The sequence below is a fragment of the Limulus polyphemus genome, unplaced genomic scaffold, assembly GCF_000517525.1.
Source record: "Limulus polyphemus unplaced genomic scaffold, Limulus_polyphemus-2.1.2 Scaffold1206, whole genome shotgun sequence".
In the NCBI taxonomy this organism is placed as follows: domain Eukaryota; kingdom Metazoa; phylum Arthropoda; class Merostomata; order Xiphosura; family Limulidae; genus Limulus; species Limulus polyphemus.
The window spans coordinates 58,680-82,295 of NW_013666816.1; the positions used below are offsets into that span (position 1 = coordinate 58,680).

General features: G+C 32.8%; 1 protein-coding gene across 1 annotated transcript in view; it reads left to right on the forward strand.

The window, feature by feature from the left end:
- LOC106462606 (protein kinase DC2-like) overlaps positions 1–4,420 on the forward strand; it is a gene marked incomplete at its 5' end in the record, with an annotated part of 62,208 nt that extends 57,788 nt beyond the window's left edge. The window contains one exon of the mRNA XM_022389922.1: positions 4,346–4,420. Within this exon, the coding sequence (XP_022245630.1) occupies positions 4,346–4,351 (6 nt within the window). The remainder of the gene's footprint in view (positions 1–4,345) is intronic.
- Between the last annotated feature and the right edge of the window lie 19,196 nt (positions 4,421–23,616).

Here is a 23,616-nt window from a genome sequence, read left to right on the forward strand (position 1 = left end):
CTTTGCTTCTCGTTTAAGTCTACAGTTTCATAATACTTCCTTGACGACGACCATGGTGATTTGCTAAAAATGGTGATTTGTTAAAAGCTTTGTTTGTTTGTAACAAAGCAGCTACACAATGGGCTATCTGTGCTGTGGCTCCCACGGGCATCGAAACCCGTTTTATGACGCAAAAGCTTGGAGAGCCAAGAAGTGCAAAATTTCATGATCTTTTGTAGTGATAATGTGACAAGGCCGGACGATAAAAAAATATCGTCATTTTACAAGTAAATCCCACTCTGAACTTTTTCATAGCCCTTCTTACGTCTCACATAGAATGTTCATATCTACTTCTTATCATAATCCGAAATATTAACATCGCTAGCGACGTACTAACGCAACTGATCTACCAATTAACACACAATAACTCATTACCTGCCAGTAATGTATTATCCCATTCTAAAATTTGTGCAACATTATTCAATAAAATCTCTAAGATGCGAGACGAAATATGAAAGAGCAAGAGAAAGACTGATACATAGATGGGATCGATAACAGTTGGTCTGGTCCTGGGAAGTTCTTTTTTTTCATACGAGGAAAGTACAAACTCAAAATTCATGACACCAAAAAAAATGTCCAAGGGAGAAAAATTATGAATAAATACTAATCTTGATTCAAATTATATTTAAAGAACTTATTATTCTTTCTTTATGCACTCCTAACAAAATGGCGTCTAATTAATACCATGAAATACATTACTAAATTAGTTTAAAATTCTTAAGTCCGAAGGTATATAAGTATAGTTTTTATTTATCGGCACTTTAATGTCAATTAGTTTTGATTTTTATGAAAATAATGTTTATGAAAGAGGTTGGAAACTGTTACAACATGAATTGCCACAATAGACTATTATAGAACAATTACCTACGACAGTATAAACTGGAGCATCAATGTAGAGTTACAATGATTATGAAATTTTTTGCTAAAAACAATAATACTTAAACATTTCAATTTTTATGAGACAAAATTTTTTACATCGCTATGAAATTAATTTTTGTTGACGAAAACGAGTGAATTTGAAGGTGGTTGGAATATTCTCTAAAACACCAAACATTAATACGTTAAATCCGAGAAAGGAACATTTTAAGTAACGATTTTTGATAAATAAAACCTCTTCACAATAGTTGTTGAGTATTGATTTCTGACAGAAGGCCCCACATTGGCTCAGCGGTAAATCTGAGGGCTTATAACAACTAAAAATCTAATGTCAATACAAGCAGTGGCCAGTGGACAGAGAGCCCATTGTATGTATAGCTTTGTGCTTAACAGCGAAATAAGAAAAAAAATTGGCAGATAAAACATATCATAAACTAGTTAATACTTTTGGCAAAAAAATGGTAAACTTTAAGGTGGTAATTTATTATTAAAAAACGCACCTATGGTGTTTGATGTGGTGACGGAATGTTGAACCATAATCAACAAGAGCCGTTTGAACAACAAGTGTTTTTTCACGTAACTCATATTACTTGTTGTTTGTTTGTTTTTGAATTTCGCGCAAAGCTACATGAGGGCTATCTGCCCTAGCCGTCCCCAATTTAGCAGTGTAAGACTAAAGGGAAGGCAGCTAGTCATCGCCACCCACCGCCAACTCTTGGGTTACTCTTTTATCAACGAATAGTGGGATTGACCGTCACATTATAACGCCCCCACGGCTGAAAGGGCGAGCATGTTTGGTGGGATGGGGATGCGAACCCGCGACCCGCAGATCGCGAGTCGAGCGTCCTAACCACCTGGCCATCATTGAACAGAACTTTACATATTCTTATCGTCTACATTTCATTGCAATTAAAATGTGGAAGGTAGTTTTACTTTCAAATTGCATACGAAATGAATTGCACTATTTTCAGAAAATGTATATACATACAGTAGTTATCAGTGACAATTTCTCTTATATATATTGTAAAATGCGTTATCATGTTTTCCTCACACAGCATGCCGCAAAACCTTATTTATCTTTAAGAGTATCACAAATGAAAGTTCAAATACTCACGAATTTTCGTATTTCAACAATCTTTAACTAAAATAGTATGATATTCTCAGATCCACTGATTTATCTTTTAGTTAGTAACTTCAAGCAATAGTTTCCCCTATTTAAGGCTCATCACCACAGCTTGGGTCAAATTTTTAAATTTTACCTTTGGTGAAAATGAAAGTGATCTGTAATATAATCATTAAACAGTTGGTCCGCTGTGTTATATCTAATAATAAATTAGGTGTAATGCCATTTATTGTTCACACATCTAATTTAATTTAGGTTACTATATGGTGAGCTCAAAAAGGGGCCCAAAAAAACCATAAATATTGCTAATTTTACACCAATAGTCTAGAGAGAAGGCAGTTAGTCAACAATTCCCATCTTCAACTTTTGAGCTAGTCTTGTGAATCAGAATAATTGGGTTTGAACATCACTCTTATGGGGCACCCAAGACCCTAAAGTGGAGCTCGCGTTTTTGTGTGTCAAAGGAAAGCTTACCATAAATTTCCATATTCACAGTCAGGGTATGCTAATTACAAGGCGACACCCGTCTCAAGTTATTTGAAAGTGTGCTACCTACCTGGAACTGATATACGTGCTAGCAGTATCACTCTTGAAAACTAACATTGTTTTCAGCAGTAAAATGCTGTCAAAACGAACCTAAGAACTTTCATAATACTATTGAACTTCAACACTTAGGATTTTTTTAAAGTTGTGGTCTTAGAGTTTAAGAAACAGAGTGACCGTATAACAAAAGTAACCGATCATGTGACAAAAGCGTCAGAAAATAATTGTTTTCAGAGTAACAGAACAAAACATACCAATTATGAATATTTAATTGTGAAAATGTTATCTATGCAATTTCTTGTAGGTATTTTGGCACATTTAAATAGAAAGAAAATGTAATTTGTATAAATTTTATGTATTAAATTTTGTTTCGAAAATCCAAAACTCTTTTAAAAAAATATATTTTTCAAATGTTTGGGAGTACTTTCGAGTGCAATTTTACACATACCTGGCAGAAAGTATAGATTTGGATGTTCTGTAGAAATAAGTTATTTTAGTTTATATTCCAAATAAACGTCGTTTTAGTGGGTGAGCCACTAAATCTAACCATTACTTCGTTATGTTTTGTTTTTTAAATTTGTTTATGTGTCCAATAAAACATTTATTTTATAGATCCAAATTAATTTTATAAAACTTAAGTAAATTGACTTGTTTGTCTTATTTTTGATACTATGTCGTTTTAAAAAGTAATTACTCACAGTCACCTAAAACAGTTTCATTTCATCATTTTAATAAATTTAATAACATTCATACCGTAATAAAACAATACATGAGAAGGTGGTAGGATCCTCTTTATATCGGGAGAAGTGGAGGGATTTAATAAGTTTGTAATTCCCTATTGCTTTCTTCTATTTGCCCAACTCCACAAATGAATGCATAAACAGAATGTAAAAGCACCAACTCCTCCTGGTGGGTACCTCAACATTATATTTCAGATCTTATTACATAAAGTTCTGGGTCTGACCTCAGCGATGGCCAAAGCGTATTAGCCCATTGTGCAAGTTTGTGCATAAGAACAAACGAACAAAAACATTTACAAAACAAAATAGCATAAATGTTAGAAAAAGTAGTAACAATGGTAGTATTTTAGAGAGAAGTTGAACGATTCTACCTAATGATTTGGTTTTGGTCGTTGTTAAGCACAAAGCGACAAAATGGACTATCTGTGCTCTGCTCATCATTGGTATCGAAATATGGTTTCTAGCGTCGTAAGCATGCAGACTTATCGCTGAGTCACTTATGGGGGCTGTATCAAATAATATTTGAAATAAACCACAAGCTGGCCAGTAGCCAGAAAGTATAGGTATAAACAGATTTTCTATTATAACACCAACAAGCGTATTCCCACAAAAATGTCAATAAATATGTTTATGCAACACTTACTTTAAAGAGCGTAAATAAATTGCACAACAAGATTGTTTTGTTTTTGTTGCGTAGGTAAAATTATTACTCCGTAGAGATTTGGTGTATTGATTAACATTCATGCAAGACTAATATTTCCGTTTCTCAAGTTTCAGCTATTGGAATATTAATCCACTAATTTATATGCCTTCTACAGTTATTGAACAAGACATTTCTGTCACGAATAACTTTCCATATATTTTTCTAGAGTGTAATCGTTTCTAGGAAATTTGTTTTTCATGGAAAATGACTTGTTGAACCTTGTACCTATATTATAACAATAACAACTGGCACTTTCTCAATAAGCTACCAATATGTTTTTACTTATTGACTTTGTACTTATATATTTTAATTTCATTTCAGCCTTAACTTCCAGATGACTCAGCAGTAGATCTGGGAGCATACAATGTTAAAAATCGAGATTCGATTTCTGCAGTGAGCAGAGTGCAGATAGCCTGTTTTATTGGTTTGTGTTTTACAATAAACAAGAACTTCATTACTTTTGTATACTTCATTGCATTCTCACTCTCAACACAGATCAGTGTTAATTTTATCGTGAATGAACCAATTCTAGATTCTTTATTCGCAAATTATCACAAAGATATATGAAACAGAAAATTAGACTCTAAACTATGATATTATATCTATCACAAAGACTTGTATTTTAAGCAACATGCATTTTAATTTTTGTAGATAGAATATCGATTTCACGTAAATTTATGGAATAACTAATACTGACAAGTTTCTCTAGTGCTCCACCAACTTCTCAGCTATGTGGATTGTTTAAATAATCTTTATAGTCATCTCTAATGTATAAGTGCTACAACCAGAAACGTTTAAATTTAACGTATGTCTAGAAATGTATACACGAACATTCTTTTTAACAGAGAAAATGGCAACATTGAGTCCATAAATGACACATGACGATTACAAGATGAATTAATTTTAGTGATTTTTTTTTTCCTTATTCTCCGAATACATTTCACTAAATAAATAAAAGATTATGAAACTCGTTTTTTACATTTTTTCTAATGTAAGTGAGCTAATAGTTTTTCTGTAGTTCTAAGGATTGTACCTGTGCTGTAGGTTATTTCACTTATCAATATTCAATATTCCTGAACTTCGACGGCTAAGAAACTTTTGACGAAAGCTTACCTTTATCTCGGCTTAAACCGAAAAATAATGAAATAATACTTTATATCATTCCATGTGAATAAACTCGAGGTATACTAAAAGAGTAATAAATATTACATAATGCAGCTTCACCTCCTAACAGCTACTGAAGAAAATGTTCGTTAAATACGATATCTTGAAAATGTTCGTTAAATACGATATCTTAAAAATGTTCGTTAGATACAATATCTTGAAAATGTTTGTTAAATACGATATCTTTAAAATGTTCGTTAAATACGATATCTTAAAAATGTTCGTTAAATACGATATCTTGAAAATGTTTGTTAAATACGATATCTTGAAAATGTTTGTTAAATACGATATCTTGAAAATGTTCGTTAAATACGATATCTTTTTGTTTTTACAAATATTCTCTAATTCCTTTCATTAACTAATTTAATAATACGTTTTCCACACAACTGTTTTATAAGATTATCTTTTTCATCCTTTAATTTTCATAGATTTTTTTACAATACTAGTAGTTTATAAATGTGACGATACAGTTAAACAAGCTATTCACGCTATCACCTTGGTAAATGGATTCGTCTTTAGTAAGTTTCAAAACTTTTCATCTAATTTTTACACAACAAAGTTAGGGTGTTTTTTCTCTCAATTTTTTCGAACTACCAAGTAATTACAGCAATATTTGTGTAGTTAATTATAATCTTAAATATAGTTGAAAATATTAATTGTAATTGTGAATTCTAATTGCATAAGCTTCAAATACTACCTAATTCCAAATAGGTACATAAATACTTGACTGGGCGTCTTTTTTACATATTACCGAGCTCCAACTAAACATATAATTATTTGATTTGGACTCTTCTTAAATCTTTAAATATGGCTTCTCATCTGAAACTTCTCTATACGTAGTGATTATTACCTATTTTATGTAGCTATTTTTCAGGTAAATGATTCTGGAATTTCTAAGCTAATCCTTTCGTTCAATGAGAATCATAACTTGGATTGGTCAAAATGTACATTGAAATTTTGAAGATGAAACCAAGTAAAAATTACCCTTTTTGCTAGTTTTTTTGGAACATTCTATAGGTAGTGATATACTGAAGAATGGTATATCTTTTGTATGGTTATTGAAAATGTTACTTTTAAACGCTCTTTCTATTCTTTTTATTCGTTAAATTTAATATGTGAATTCACACGTTATTTTAAATACTTACTATATGATTTCATTCAAAGTTCCACTTTATTCATCTTTTTATTGACTTTTTTGTTTGAAATATCAAATAATGTTAATTTCTTCTTATACCCAATTACAAAATGTTTCCAGCACGTCAAAGGAATTGACATTTTTATTTTACCTGCTACATTATTTACTAAAATAAACAGGTGTATCAATGGTAAGCTTACAGACTTACAATGTCAAAATCCAGGATTAAATTCTCCGCGGTGGACACAACGTAGATAGCCCACTGTGTAGCTTTGTACTTACACACACACACACACACACAAACAAAAAAAAAACTACAACACAGAACTAAACTAAAGCATGACTCATTCTCTCTCGGGTATTTTTTATTTTGTTTTATTTTTCTCTAACTTTAGCATCTATTCCATTTGTAGAAACCTGAATTAAAATAAAACACATTTGTGTATGTAAAAGGGTTGAGTGTTTCCTACAGTAGTAAAACTTACAAACTAATATAATATAATTTTTGCTACTAAAATGAATGCTCTCCCTTTATCGGTAAGAATCGACAAGAAAAGATTAAGAGTGCCTCGATACTAACAATAGTTTCTTCCATGTAGAATAAAACGTTACATATCCAAACGTGAGACAGCATATTAATTCTTTGCAGCTTTTAATATCTGTTTAATTGAATACAAATAACTTTAGCCAAGTTACAGATCTTTAATTAGATATCATTGATATGTGCTTAATTTTCTTTTGTATGTATTTCTACTAGTATAAAACTTTAATAGTCGTTGATAATCTTAAAAAAATATTTGGGAAGCAAATATTTTCATGTATCTTGTTTACAGTTTCGCTTAATTCTGCGAACTGAGAGTGTCTAATTCTTTATATCACGTGTGAAACTGAAATATTAAGGATGGTATAATCTAGAAGTTCTTCCAACATATTAAAGTTGTTTGTCTATTAGTTATGTTTTGTTATGGATGAGTAATTTTTTTATTTTAGTTGAGAAATATGTTGAGATAATAACGTACACTTGATATTTTGAGCTATTGGTTACTTTAATTTGAAGTTTGTATATTCTTAGATTAATTATTTAAATCTTTAACATTTTTAGATGTTACTATAAATGTCAGTGAAATTAAAAGAGGTGGTCTCAATGACGCTGAGGTTTGTATCATGAGAATCTTGTTCGTCTACATAATTTGTTCATTTTGAGTTATCACTAAAGCTTTTTAATAGATTCCACGCCTTGACGCTATGTCATTTTATCTTACCCGATACTAAACTCCAAAATCTAATGATTGTAAAGTACACATTGTGGTATATTTAGATTCAGTCATATTCGATATCTTATCAGTCTATGTAGAGCACGCCCCCTAGTGGCACAGCGGCATGTCTGCGGACTTATAACGCTAGAATCCGGGTTTCGATACCCGTGGTGGGCGAGCACACATAGCCCATAGTGTAGCTTTGTGCTTAATTACAAACAAACAAACAAACAATGTAGAGCACCAGAACAAGCATTTCAATTGTGATATGCAATGAAACGTATCGGAATAGTTAATGAAATAAGTGATTTGGTTAATTCAATAATCAGTTTTACTTCTATCCCATGAAATACAAGGTAAATAACGGATTATTAGTAAACCAAATCCGTACTTTATCACTTTATATAGATAGACAGTTATTAATCAAAAACATATTTTCATACATCCGTTCTCCTTCTGATACAAAGAAAAAATCCCTAACTTATGTTAATCTTAAATTTCACGTTTGAGAAACACTTTAAACAGCATTTCTTTTTGCTTCTATAGGCAAAGAATAGTCTTATAATATCACAGAATAATCTTCCATCATTTTTTATAATCAGTATCTTTATTTACAGAATAAAAACAATGAAAAGTTACGCATTTGTTTTAACAATACTACAGGTTAACTACAAAATATACTATTGTGGTAAATGGTTAAGCAAGAGGAAGAAAGAATACGAAAATCTGCTTACACAAACTAACAAATGGGTTGATTTAACTTATAACGTGTCATTTTTCTACCTTCACAATAATTGTTTTCTTTAATTAACAAGGGTAAAACCAAACAGAATTCCACACACACACACACACATATATATATATGAACAAAAATAACATCATAGGTTTCAAACTATAGAATGGGTTTGTTGTTTTCAGATACTCGAGTAATTGTACTCAACGGCTATCTGCGCTAGCTGTCCCTAATTTTGAAATAATAGATTAGAGAAAAGACAAATAAGCAAGAGCACTCACTGCCAACTCTTTGGCTACTCATGTTAGACCGAATAGTGGGATTTGACTGTCACCATTATAATGCACCCACTACCCTAAAGTGCAGAGTGTGTTTTGTTTTTTTGTAATGGGACCCGAACTATAGATCTGCAGATCCACAGTCTGGCACTCTAAACATTGGACCACTCTCGATCTCTATAGAATGAGAATGAACTTCTACATACTACAAACGAAACATAAACCTGTTATATTAACAATAAAAAAAAGGTTGTAGTATATCGTCTCCCTACATAATAGAGTACATCTTACTATTCCCTTTCTATACTTTATACTCATTTTATTCGCCTGATTTCTATGTTCAACAAGAGCCGAGTATGGCCTATAAATTAACTAAAGGTTCAAGGTTTAAGCTACGAAACGCAACTGATAACTCTGCTGCACTTTGTAACCGTGAGGGTATTAAAACTGTGGCACTCACTCTCGCTGTTCGATTAAAAGCAGTCGCATAAGAGGCGAGCGTTCCTAACTTGTTGCCTTTCCTTTCGTCAGTAGTTCTAAATTGGAAATGGCTATGGCTGTATTAACTCGTCCACTCGGGCTGAAAAAGAGCGATGCAATTTAATTGTCTGAAATTTAAAAAAATAAATTTAAGATAGTAAAATAATTTAATTAAAGTTAAGAAAATATTCATAAGAGTGAGATCGGTAGAATTAAAGAACTATTAAAATGAAAGATATTAATTAATTTCCCATATATCTCGGTTTTTGAGTTTGGTCTTTTGTTCATCACCTGGTGCAACAGATGAAGCATGTTGAGGTATCCATTGTATTTCTGGTGTTCGTGAAACGTTTGTTTGTAGATTTGCTCGCTTGGTGAAGTATGGGTGCTCACTTCCACTCTCCACAAGTTGGTGCAACAGATGAAGCATGTTGAAGTATCCATTGTATTTCTGGTGTTCGTGAAACGTTTGTTTGTAGATTTGCTCGCTTGGTGAAGTATGGGTGCTCACTTCCACTCTCCACAAGTTGGAGTTAAGATTGTTCACATCTTGGAATAATCAATGTTTTAAACATACGAGGTGCATAATGCATTATGTTACGTACGTAAAAAAAATACTTTTATACAGTAAATGATACCATAGTCGTGTATAGATGTAAAATGTTTCATAAATATAAAGCCTGTATTTATTATTGACGGACTTTAGATTTTCATCTGTTAAGCGTGGAATTTCCATATGTGGACCAACATGTTTCTCCAGGTGCAAGTACGATATAGTAATAGTTAACATTAGTAACTCTTATAGTTTACACCCGTTTACAAAGATAATTCATCAATCCACTTAATCAACATCTATTTTCTTCGTGTTTCTCTCCTCTCCTACCAATATCAGTTATCAGATTTTATCTTGAAAAAGCCACAATTCCTATTGGCAAGTCAGTTGCCAGTCATTACAACATACCAGTTAATTGCTATGGTAAGTGTCTGTAACAAAATCATGTAAGTTTACTTTCTTTCCTGGAAGTTACCAGTTGTTGTTGTTGGTAACCAACCTAAATTAAGGGGAATCAATCAGTTAAGTTAAATAGGCGAAGAGTAGCATTTCCCCGAGTTTGTTTTATGTATTTTTGTTTTGCTCTTTTGGTTAAGCAGGGCATGGCCTAGTGACCTGCCGGATTGGGGTCACGTCCCATTGACAAACGATTGCATTATGCAGTTTTAGGCTGTTAGTAAGTAATAAAGGTAACCGTGAAATCCCACTATCCAATTAGCTTATTTAGTTTTTGAATACTTGCACAATGCTACACAATGAGGGCCTCCTGTGCTAACTTTCCCTAATTTTGAACTGATAGACGGGAAGACAATTGATCAACATTCCCCACTAACTCTTTTGGCTACTCCATGTTATTATAGGTCTTTTAGAATATAGCATTGTAAAGATGCTCTGAGAAAGCTAATTCTAAATAAAGAAACCATAAAATCACAAGGCAAAGAAATATAGCCAGAACGAAGAGCAGAAAAACAAAAATCAATAAACAATGAATTGGAGAACAAGAACAAGATAACACCGGAATAAAATAAAATGGACCAAGTCTGTGTACTGGATACAAGGAAGCCACCATCTAAACATCTTGAATTTTCAACGATGGAATTACGTACATAAATTTGATATGTATTTTAAGGCCTTCATTTTAACTTGGCTTAACAATGTGATTATATAAATGTTTTCATATTCACGCTTCTATCCGTTTAATCGAGCTTTAGAGTTTACGTTTTGTTGTTTTGTCCATGTATTTTCAAATGTGTCTACTTTTAATATAAAAGTATATTTTAAAAGCTTAAATTTACACACACACATATATATATATATATATTATTTTATTTTTATTTATAAGTACAAGCGACATTGTTGTGTATCTATATTTTCATTTTGGAATTATTAAGAGGTGCTTATCAAACGTCCGCTAACTCTGTAGTTCATAAGTAACAGTAAATTATAAATTAATTAAAACAATTCTGTATAGCAACTTAACGTCGTAAGTGAATACCTAAAAAACTAAGTCCTTTAATTAAAGATTAGACTGCTTTAAATCATCATTTGGGTAACCTTGCTGTTACCAGTATTTTGAGCCTTAATTTAATTTGTTTATTCTAAAATATACCAGAGTTGTAAGCGTGTGTTCCAAGTTATTTCTATTTTAATGTTGTAATTTAAGTTGTTCCTTCAATTTGGTGCTATTATTGTGTCTTGAATGTCATTTGTAAAGACTGTATTATATACAAATACAGTCACTAAAAATGATTATATGAGCCATGCACATATCAGTCTCTGTAACATGATCAAAAGTTGAACCACATAGAGTTCAGTAAAAATCATATTCAACTTTTGTTTATTGAAATAGCGCGTTACAAAAATAAATAAATAAAGTGTTCTTCCATGTTCGTCATCAGTCTTTTCAATCACTGTGTTTTTGTACGGACACATTATAATTTTTTTTCCTGTGAACATTAACTTTAACTTGCCTTTTCGTTAAAGTTAATCCATTTATCCTGAGCAAGCTGTGTCAGATTTTATCGAAATCGTTCTTTCAACTTCGAGACATTTTGTCACATATGTTGCACAGATATCGTAGATAAAAAGACCAAAGTACACATTAGCGTGGCGCCATCGCTAATAGCCAGAGCCTAAAAGACCTTCCTATAGATCGTATCTTTTTACTTTTTAAGTGTATAAAAATGTTTTGCGCGTGCTGGAAGTGAACAATTTGTAAGATCTTGGAGATGTATTTGAAATGTTTCGCATAATGATATGTTCAGAATGAAATTATAAAGAATCTGTATTAACTAGAACTCCTGTATATAAAATTCTGGATGGTACATGTAATATGAAAATTGAAATAAAATTGCATGTTTTAAATGTTAAACGTATAGCTTAATTTCTTATTTAAATTTGCAAAGAAAATAAACTAAATAATATAATCCAATAAGTTGATTTCATAGAAACACAAATTAAAATTCGTGCTTTAGGTTGCAGATATTTCTCTTTTTTTTTTCTCATATTCCTCTTAAAGTGACCATTATGGATTTCAAGTCACGTGATCGTTATTGATTTTTAGTATTTCTACAGCTTGTCACAAGTAAATTTAAAACACATTTTTGTTTATTCAAGAATGAAAATAGCAGATTTAAAAAAATAACTTGATATCACGTGCCTAAAGAAACACAGTAAGCATATTACATTATTAATTTAGGCTTCAATGTTTTCTTCTGTTTGATACGTTTTGCGTTTAAGTGACAAAAGCAAATGCCATAAAACTAACTAAAATAAGCACTTGAGAACATTATCTTATGGGTATGAACAACTCAAAATATTATTAGAAACTTTTTTCTTTGCGGTTGGTGAAATTTGTTGTTTGTTAAAGCCCCTTAATATACACTTACGATATGAAAAAAGTGTATCTCTATAAACAGTGTATACTGAATCACTTAGAAACAAATTACGAGAGTGCATGTTACATTGTATAGTTTACAGCTCATACGATATAGTCACGTTCATACATTGAATTACAATTTCCTCGATATAGACACATCAAACTTCTTTCCTTTAACTAATGCACGTACACGATTGACATTTGTTATTCAGAATCAAATGTAAAATGTTTAGTAGGATTCCCTAAGTTGTGAAAGAATTACAAGAGTTGCTAGATATGCATTGTAGTTTGATTGAAAGGTTTATTCAATTAGTGTTAATGTTTAAAAATCATTAAGTTGGAATCTATCAAGGTAAGCCTTGGAAAACTTTACCTGGAAATCAACACTGTTTTATAATGAATTAAGTAAAAATACAGGGTGATCCGAAGTTATCTTACTTATTTTAAAATTAATTAATTAAAGAGATACAACCATGCATTTTTCAACATGTGGCTCAACTCAAACAGTTTTTACTGACAAGTCAGTGGGCTTCAACGTGTGCACCATTAGTGGCTCTAATATCTAACTGATATTCGATTTCAGTCCACGTCCGCTGCAACATGCCCAGAGTTACAGTGGCAATGGCATCCGTTATCCTGGTCTTTAGCTCCGTGATGTTTGTTATAGGTTTGCGATACACAATGTCCTTAACATACCCCCAAAGAAAGAAGTCTACTGTAGTGATGTCTGACGAACGCGAATGCCATAAAATTGGTCCCCCTGCAAGCGAAACGACGCATTTTATATTTTCTTGCACGGTTGCCATCTTACGGAATAACACTACTCATTGGAGTGGAAAAATACATAACAATAGAAATTGTCTGAGTTGGGCTACAAGATGTTGAAAACTGCCTGGTTACATTTCTTTAGTTATTTAATTAATATTTTTTTTTAAGGAAAGATAATTTTTGAACAACCTGCACCACATCAAGCATATTATATAAAATTATAGCTTTTGATTCTTGACTAGCCCCCAGTGGGCACAGCGACATGTCTGCGGACAAATAGCGCTAGAAACCGGGTTTCGATAACCTTGGTGGGAAGAGCACAGATAGCCCATTGTACAGCTTTGTGCTAAACTTCAAACAACATCAAACAACAACGTCTCTTGACTAAAACTAATTTATAGCTAATGTAATGAAGAATCATAGAACGACCAGTAATTAACTTAATAGGGATTTTCGCTAACAACGGTACGTCATTAGTTTATAAATATATTTTATATCTTATAGACTACTTCAGGTCATACATAATGCTCTGATAATGATCTGCTCACTTCAAAATGATCCATGAGTAAAATATGCCGGTGAAAATACAAAGCAACGACAGAAAAAAACGAAGATATTCTCATATTATAACTGTATATATGATATCATAACTATGCCTCTTTATAAATAAGATTAAATTATTTTTCAAAACTTTATATCTTTCCTATAGTATCTTCTTGAACCAGTAAACCAATCAAGAGTCTAGGCCCGAATCTTGATACTAAACATAAAATTCTGAGTTATGAGTTTAACAAGAAAGGTTTTAAGTTCCATAATCACCGCCTATGGTGATGTCATTATGCTTACATGTTAATAAACACAGAGAAAGTTTATTAAATCATGTAGAATCTACAATAAAATAAGCAAAATAACACAACAAAATTAACATAAGTAATTTACGAAACTGAATAAAATTAAATAAAGTCAATTGAAACTAAACCAAATAAACACAGATAAAAGAGTTTTATACAAGGCTGGTAGTAAAATAAAACCTAACTAAAAACTGATATTATAGAACCAAACACATAATGAAATAAAATCATATGGTAAACCAGCTGAAATGTCCAACATAAAGTGAACAGAATGTGAAATTAAAATTAAATTAAAGTATATAAAATCGAAGATTAATAACACAAAGTACAACTGAGTATATCAGAAAGTAAAAATTAAATTCAGAATAAGGAAACCTTTATATACAGTTACCGCAAAAAATGATAATGCAATTCAGAATTAATGAACTAAATATATAAATGTAATAAGAACTAAGAGAAAATAAGTAAAAAGGGGCAAAACTGACCTTTACTACATAGAACAGCATATGACCAAACCATAAATCGAAATTTAAAAACTCGTGCATGAAAAATTAACAAAACTATAATGAATGTCAGTCTTATGCTAATTGAACTCAACACAAAAAAATAATGTAAAGAAATATACATTTTACACATACACTTCACAAAATACTGTGCATTCAGAGAGTCGAGAGAGAGAAGGTCATAAACAACCTCTGTAGAATTTCTCCTTTTTTACAGACATTTTATGGAGGGCCTCAATGGGCCTCTCACGATCTCTCTCTTTAGATATGCATTTGTTCTATCAGAGCTGTCAGTTTTTGTTGGCCCTTTTTTTATCCATCTAACCTTCTATTGTTGTCATTCCCACTGCACCAGGGCCCAAGTTTCTATCTACCTGGTTTCTGGGCATGACAGTTATTGACACTAAACATAAATGGTTCTCATATCATTTTCAGCAAGGCTAGAGGTTGAAGATGTATATCAGAAGTCTGATGGTCAAGGAAGTAGTGTGGGATCATCGTCCGGTCTTTTGATGGAAGCTGCCTCTTTAGTATACTTTGAGGCACTGCACTTCTTTTTAAAGTGCTTAAAATACATTTTAATAGTACAGGGAGTTTATAGTTTTCTCTGAAATGCCTGATCACCTCCTTCATCTGTGATGTTCTTACTCAACACCATTCAACACTACCAACCTTCTATGGATGGCATAGTAGTTGTCGCACCGTGGAGATAGAACATACTTTGATTGGGAAGCTTAGCAGCAACAGTCAACTGGGATTAAGTCATTGTTGGTGACCTTATATCAACCATAGCAACTGGTTCTAGAGAACTCAAAGTTAGCACTATCTCTTTAGCTACATCGAAACTCCTGGGTTTAACATTGGATCTCATATGATCCCCAGGTCTCAGATGATATCTCTCATATTTAGTGGTAGAAGTCATGCATTATTTTGGTCAAACTTATGATAACAAGAATAATAGTTTTCAAGAATTAGATCCTTATATGGCAAATGTCAGGGTTAGAAACTCCAAGTCAACGAACCTGTGATAGGTTAGAAGTTCAGCAAGCAAGATAATGTTAAATGTCAGTGACTTCTAAAATTTATTTATTGGGAGTTAACATATATGCTGCATCTTACAGTAAGAATTTCAAATACATTCGTACTTCTGCTACAAAAAATGCATGAGTTACAGCAGACCTTACTAAACATACACTCTCAACATCTAAACCAACGTCATTATTTGCTAGAAAAGTTGTGTTCTTCTATATATGTGACTTATGTGTACATAATTAACCATATACAAAATGGTGCATATGTAACATATGACACGTATCTAGAAACATGGGCATGTACATATTCATAAGCCAACACCGGTATCTATCACCATTTTTGAACACATGTAAACCCTTCAGGCTGTTTCAGATAATATCTTGAAATTAAGATATTGTTTTATGTTGCTCACTTCAAAATATAGGCATATAAACAGTATAATGCAGTATAGGTACCAGAAATTACAACAAACTGCCTTTATATTATCATGGATATTATACACATCTTGTCCTGATATATATAATCTACATAAGTTTTTATGCCATGTTATAACACAACTCCCTTACTGTACATAAGGAGATCTGGAATGCATCTACCAGACAAACAGGTAAGATTACGTATGGTGAAACAACATAAGGTATTATTATGTTCAATATTAAAAGTGCTCTCAAGACATTTCTATGGGTAAATATGTCTCACAAAATTTGTTCCTGTGGACAATGCAGTACATGTGTACTGGGTGTAGAGCCATAAATCAGATTTATTTGAAACTGTACATTAGGATGCATCGAATTTACATGGTTGAAATTTTATTTTGTAACTGCTAGTCGGCAGGTGTGCAATAGTTGCCTTTTATTATAAGAATTAAGCTTATGCAGTATGAAACTCTTCCAATTATATCTTCAACTGCTATAAGTGAACCACAGTTTGAAAAAAGTGTTTTCATCTCTACATCAAATGAAATAGTTAATCACGAGGACTTAATGATTTCAAGCTCAGAAGATTCTGATGTTGCTAATACTGCACTTTCTACATCAAAATCCCATTATTGACTTCTAATGAATCAAATTTTATTAAATATATCTACTGTGATGATAGAAAAGATATAACTAAAGTTGTCATTAAAAATGGGCAAAAACATTATAAACGTGTAGTCATGGGACAGCACATAACTTTCTTCAGTGAACCTGGATCAACTTTCATGAATCACATTTCTCCTTCTTCCGGATCATCAGAAGGTATAAAATATTCTATCATTCAGTGGTTTGAAGATAACAAAATTTCGTGTTATCATTTAGTCGATGTAGGCTGTGAGGAGACATACGTCAATATTGGAAAAAAAAGCTAGATTTGTGTGGTTTCTTGAATTGCACTTAGGAAGACCTGTTCATTGGTTAATTTGTTTCTTACACGCAAATGCGTTATCCCTGCGTCATCTAATTACGCATCTTGATGGAGTAACTGTAGGACGATCTGCTTTTTCTGGTCCTCTTGGAAAGAAACTGAAGACTTGAATCCTTGCCTTCAGTAAACTTTGTTTCAGTCAATATTACAGAGCCATTACCGAAAATTGACCATCCTGAGGATCTTAATACATATCAAAAATATTTGTATGACGTGCAATGTGGTAGTGTCAGGTCATTGTTCAAGAGAACTTGCTTTACGTGACCCTAGAACAATGAACCATTCTTGCTGGTTAACAATAGCAAACAAGATTTTGCGTCTTTACGTCGTAACTGCTAACCCCTCCAAGAAGCTTAGTTTGTTAGTGATATATGTAATTTAAGTGTAAGCAACAGTTTGGTTTAATATCAAGAAAACTTCCCCATGCAGCCATGGCTCACTGCACCTTTTTCTACTTGTACAAAATCACGTTTTCTTCCTGAATCAGAGAAATACGTGGTGGATAGAGTAATCCGGAGAAATGTATATTTTGCCCACCCGGAAAATTCGCTGCTTGCAATGCTTGGAGATTATCCTAAGGCAATCAAACAACTTGCTGTTCGTAGAATATTAGTTGCTTGATCTACCTCAAACTCTAGCACAATGAGACAGTTTGTGGTTACAAATATTAATATGGAAGCTCAACATTACACTGATCTAATAATGTGGACTGAGAGTTGAGCCACCAGTTACAGTTGGTGTCTTTCATTATTCAGGATGACACGCCAGTTTTCATGTACAGCATGCAGTGTCACACACAAGCAGTTGAAAGACATGTTAAAATAGTAGCAAAAGCTTCAGTAGCTGCAAGGGATTCATTAAAGCAAAACTTTAATCTCGCAAAATCATGAAAAATTATAATAAGAAGAAACAACACATAATCCAGTAAATCTTTTGCCCAGTGGAAGGGTGGTTGGGTGGACATGGGTGGAACTCAACATGCAACTACCTCCTCGTGGGTAATTCTGGGTAATTTAGGATATAAAACTCTTAAATTATCTAAACGTTGCATATCCAAAATTATGGTATTTTGATTTCTCATATAATTTGATTGTGGATATTTTAAGGAAAATAACACCCCCCCTTGCGGCAGTACAAGATATAATTTTAGAAGCCTGAAATTTACCCACCTGATAACTACTGTTAAAAGGCACCAATCGCATAAACTGCCGAAAATGATATATGAAATTTATATTTTTGATGCACCCTACTGTACATATTATGTGAACACCAGACTATTTATAGACCAACAAGTTAATTAGTTTTAAGTGGTATCGTATTGCATTATGATGTATTGTAAGTGCTCCTCCAAGTTACTTCACTAAGGGACCACAGACATAGTCAATCCACCAAATTAAGGAAGGCATCAAGAAGCATGCATTTTGAGCATACCAACATTTGACACAAGTCTGAAAACAAAGGGTGCTGAAGCTGGCTGTTTGATCCATGTAGATATCTGAAATTGTCTTATCCACTTTTCAATTAACAAATAACCGGTAAAATGTATCTATCTACCCATGGGTTAACTTTAACTAACTTGATGAAGGAGTTGATAATAGCTAGTATATAGTCAGATTTCAGTTTCAAGTTGAGGACCAGCTATATTCATGGAAATTCTATCTAATAGAAGATCTATAACTCTCTGCCAGAGTTCCCTGATGTGGCCAGTTTTCCCACAGAGCAGAGTAAGTAGTATAGTGTCTATACTATCACTCCATACATTTGCATGAAAACAACCAGACAAAATACTTCCTTTTATTGTAAAAAAAATTAACTTTGCAAGGTCTAGTATTTAATGAATAAAGACACTCTCACTGGTTGGTAAGCTAATATATTGGTGTTTCCACGCTACTGACTTTGATGATGTTATACAAAGAACTTGAACTTTTGCAGAGTTATTATCCAATGAATAATCGTAACTTCCAGATTGAAGAAGTTCATCATTCATTTCGATGACACAGGAACCATTTTAATAGTGAACTCCCGACTATACAAGTGTCGATGGTGATGTTTGACAAATACTAAAACTATAAACAGTTCCTTCTTTGTTGTAACTTTTCAGCTAAATTTACATTATCACCGACATCGGTATCCAGAATAAATGGGCAATAGTGATAAGGATTAGCCAAAACAATTGCTGTCACTAAAGTTTTGTTTAAGGATTAAAATGCATCTAAACATTTCTGCAGCTACATAAAGTAGTCAAGGTTGGCTCTGGTGTGGATACTTTATAGAAATTGACCATAAACCATCGATAAAATAATAGTAAGCCTACGAAAATGCAGATTTCTTGTTTTGTTTCAGGTTAGGACCAGCCCTTCGTCACTATAATCTTTGTAGGAACAGTGGACACGGATTTTTACTGTCATGTGGCCAAAACTTTCACATCTGTTTTGTAGTAATGTACATTTTCCCGGTTATAATTTCAAGCTTGCACTTTTGGTACATTGAAATATCATTCTCATGTTTTGAGCTGTAGCATGAAATGGTCAACCAAAACCATCATGTCCTCCACATATATATTAGACATCTCCTCTGACAACAGTCCTCTAAGTGTAAGTACCACTATCCTCTAGAAAGTGACAAGTGCATTATACTGTCCAAATGACATGAAATGAAATTCATTCAGTTCTTTTAGATTGCTGAAAACAGTCTCAGGCCTACCTACATTTCTAGTTGGACTTTCCAGAAGATGGAATTTAGATTTACGGTGTTGAACTATGAGGAATGCTCTAGCACTTCCATTTATTCAAATGTACATAACCAAAGAAAAGCATCAACACATGTCACAGTATTCACCTTCCTAAAGACCAAACAGAAATTTGGCATTTTTTCTTTCTTTCTAACAATCATCTCTAGAGGTGAAAAGTACCTTTTGACAATTGTATTATTTCATCATCCAACATCAACTTGTTTTGCACCTCTGGCAATAGTCTGTAGATCTCCAAGGAAGCCTTCATTACATGTACCTATCTGATGATGTATGATTGTTATTTGATCCAACTGGTGATTTGGTCATATAATCTGTCATGTTTGAATGGTTACCACAATCTCCAAATAAAGAAATAGCACATTTCTTCACAGATGTTATGCAATGGGTGGGGCACTAATTTAGTAGCTGTTTTGCATCAGTTCTGCTTCTGTTACCATCTTAATGAGCCTTTTAGTGCTAGCTAATTGTTCATAATTACATATCAGTACCAGCACAGTTCTAGTACTGAGATGGTAACTGTTTGAGAAGTGAATCCTGCATCGCAGGCAGAAATATATGTATTTTTTATGTCAGCTATATCTCTGCAACATATGGTGACAATATATTTTACTATTTGAATAGCACGTTCAGGAATACCACTTGCATATTGAGTTATTACTTCCTCCTTATCTAAGTGATCTGTACACATGTAGCACATTCTTCTTAGGTCAAATCTGATTAACAGAAGATGATTTTCTCCTTAATTGCAGTTTGCTTGTGAAACAAGTAGCATTGGCTGACAACTTCCACTATAAATCCACCACTGAGACACCAATTGGCAACAATACGACAAAATAAATGATACACCACTCCATTTCCATCCACCTTGAATTATTTTATATATAAAAAGGTCCTGACACCAAAGCCACTAAATTTCAAACTTACATTCGTGTATTGTACATACCTAGTGAGTTCCTGTTCACGATTTTCCAAACTAAAGCACCATAACATTGGGTACAAGCTGACTGAAAAGCAACTGCAGTCTTAGCTTACTATTTGACCCTCTTGCATCTATTTTCCCAACAGTCAAACTTGAGCTTGCACTTTATCATCCTGTATAAGAATTACCACATTCAGTGAACATATAAGCCACAGCTGAAGCAGGTGTTTCATCCTTTATGGTCTTTGTGACCTTGCGAAGTTACCTTCTACTGCATAGGTAACCCAGCCACAGAAACAGGAACTGTGAAACCCTATTGTTGTATTTAAAACTATGACAGTTATGCAATAGCACTTTGAGGTAATCATACACCCTAGATATTATTTTAGAGCAAAATCTACAAATTGAAATTGTCATTGCTGCTGATTTCTTAGTTTCATCCAGAATAAGCTCAACAGCTATATCATATGGTATAGAAACCACCTGTGGTGTTGCATAAATTATTGAACACTGCTCCCCACGAGCAAACTTATATATGAGTACCTAATTACAACTAACAGAAGTGTGTTCAGAAATGCCATATTTGCAACCTCTTTAGATCATTTTCATAAAATGCTAAGTTTTCATAAGGCTCTTGCCTCTGAGTTCAGCAGTATAGATTGCTACATTTTCCGGTATCAAGTATGTGACAACCCAGTAACAGTCATATCTAAATCGTTGAAGTGCTTCTAACCAAAATTTGTTTGGAACCGGACTTTCCAGATTCAGCATCAGAAATTGCTTCACTGTTCTTGCATTTGTTCTTTCCATTCTGTCTTCTGAGAAACTTTTCAGGCTCTCTTTTGCCATAAACTTAAACATTTGCTTTACATCACCATCACTATTAAGTAGTATAGCAGTTAGACACATGCTATAATAATCATTACTGTTTTGTGTGTTTCTGAAATGTCATTATTGCTTGAGAGAGGTCTTCATCCTACTCCAAAAATATGGTAACACACATATATCCCAATGAATGTGGTGTTCCATGATGAAATTAGCAGCAGAGTAAGGATATCTATAATTATGATGTTTTCCACTGAACTCAGCTGTCAGACACAACCTCTGTTTGTTATTAATAAAGTTTGCTTATTCTTTCTTTTTGCTATTCTCTCAGTTTCCTCTTTTACACTGTAAGTTATGTGTGGTCTCAGAAAGTGCCATTTAGAGATGATCATAGTATCCAGACTTTACAGTAACCAGAGAATCAAAAGAAACAAAGAAACACATGAAAAAGCAAATCCTTAGTCACAGCACTAAAACGTAACTTACAAAATTATTCTATGGTATTTAAGTTTACTGATATCCAAACAGTAAATATCAAATATCCAAATTACACAGTAGATTCTAAGAAAAGTTAAGAGAGTAAAATGAAATCAAGAAGCAAAGTAAGAAAAACAAACAAAAATTATATAATACAAAACATAATCTTGGGTCTTTACCTTGACAGACTAATTTATTTGTTTGTTTGAATTTAAGCACAAAGCTACACAATGGGCTATCTGTCCTCTGCTCACCACGGGTATCGAAACCCGGTTTCTAGCGTTGTAAGTCCGCAGACATACCGCTAATTTAAATATTCTATATGACAAAGTTCTGGCTATTTGTGCAGGTGAATGCAGGTCTGTGCAAGATGAAGACAAGACCAAAAATCTTCATATACGGCACTTTTAAGAGAAAATAAAATTTTATTGATACATCCCACGATCCTAGATTACCTTTGTCAAAGATCATTTCCATTATTCACATTAAATGGCGATAAATTCCATTTCATTAAACTTGTACACGTCTCTGAACCACTCTTTAACTTGAGTATAATGTGCAATCCAGGGGAGAGACTATCCGAAAACAATGCTAAGCAAGCATAAGCTTTTTCAGAGTAACTGTTACGACATATAACACTTATGAAAGATGGGGAAGTGATTCAAGCTTTTGGTCTTTCACATCATGTTGAATTTTTTTACTACATGATTCATCAGTGGTCCTTCATCATTTAAATTATTCCTTCAGGTTTTTCATTGACACTGTAGAAAAATTACTTTTTCATTTCATTGGCGACTGGTAACTGGTAAATAGTGAGGATAGAATATATTAACCCTATCCAGGTTCTATGAGTGTCCCTGATATCCTTTAGTTTTAACCTTCTCACAGTATAAATACTTAACCAATTCCTAGAAACTAAGAAGAAATTTACTAAAACTATCTAATTTTGTTTTTAAAATTTAGGTAATTATATATTTTTTTCTATTATTTCTTATGTTGTTTAATTTCTCAATTTTGTTGTGAGACACTGTTTTGAAAAATCATTGAAAACTTTCTTTCATTTATGGAATTTCACTTTTTATTATTAATCAGAGATTTCCAATATATATATTTAATCAGTTTCAACTGGATTGAAATTCATCAACATATTTTAATGTGTCATTCCACTGATTGCAGTAGTCACCACTTCCAGTTATAAATCGTATGAATACTGTATAAACTGACAAGAGTTTATTAGTGAACTAAGACCTGTTTTCTCAAAATGGCATGAGATTAGACGATGTAACATGTAACGAATTAGTTATTATATATTTATTTTAATATCAACGTTTGTCTAGATTAAGTTTATATTTAAAAACATGCAGAGCTTATACTGTTAAATGTGTATTGCGAAACTCCCGCCTATTCTCCAGAGTTGTAGAAGATTCTCGACAGCAAGAATCAACAATATATGTGTGTACTTAAACGCTTAAATTTGTATTGTTACGTAATCTGAATTTTGTAGAAGGCCTCCACACGCCTATAAATATAACCAACACAACGCGCCAAAAGGGAGAGTATCTATTATCATTTCACTATAGTCAG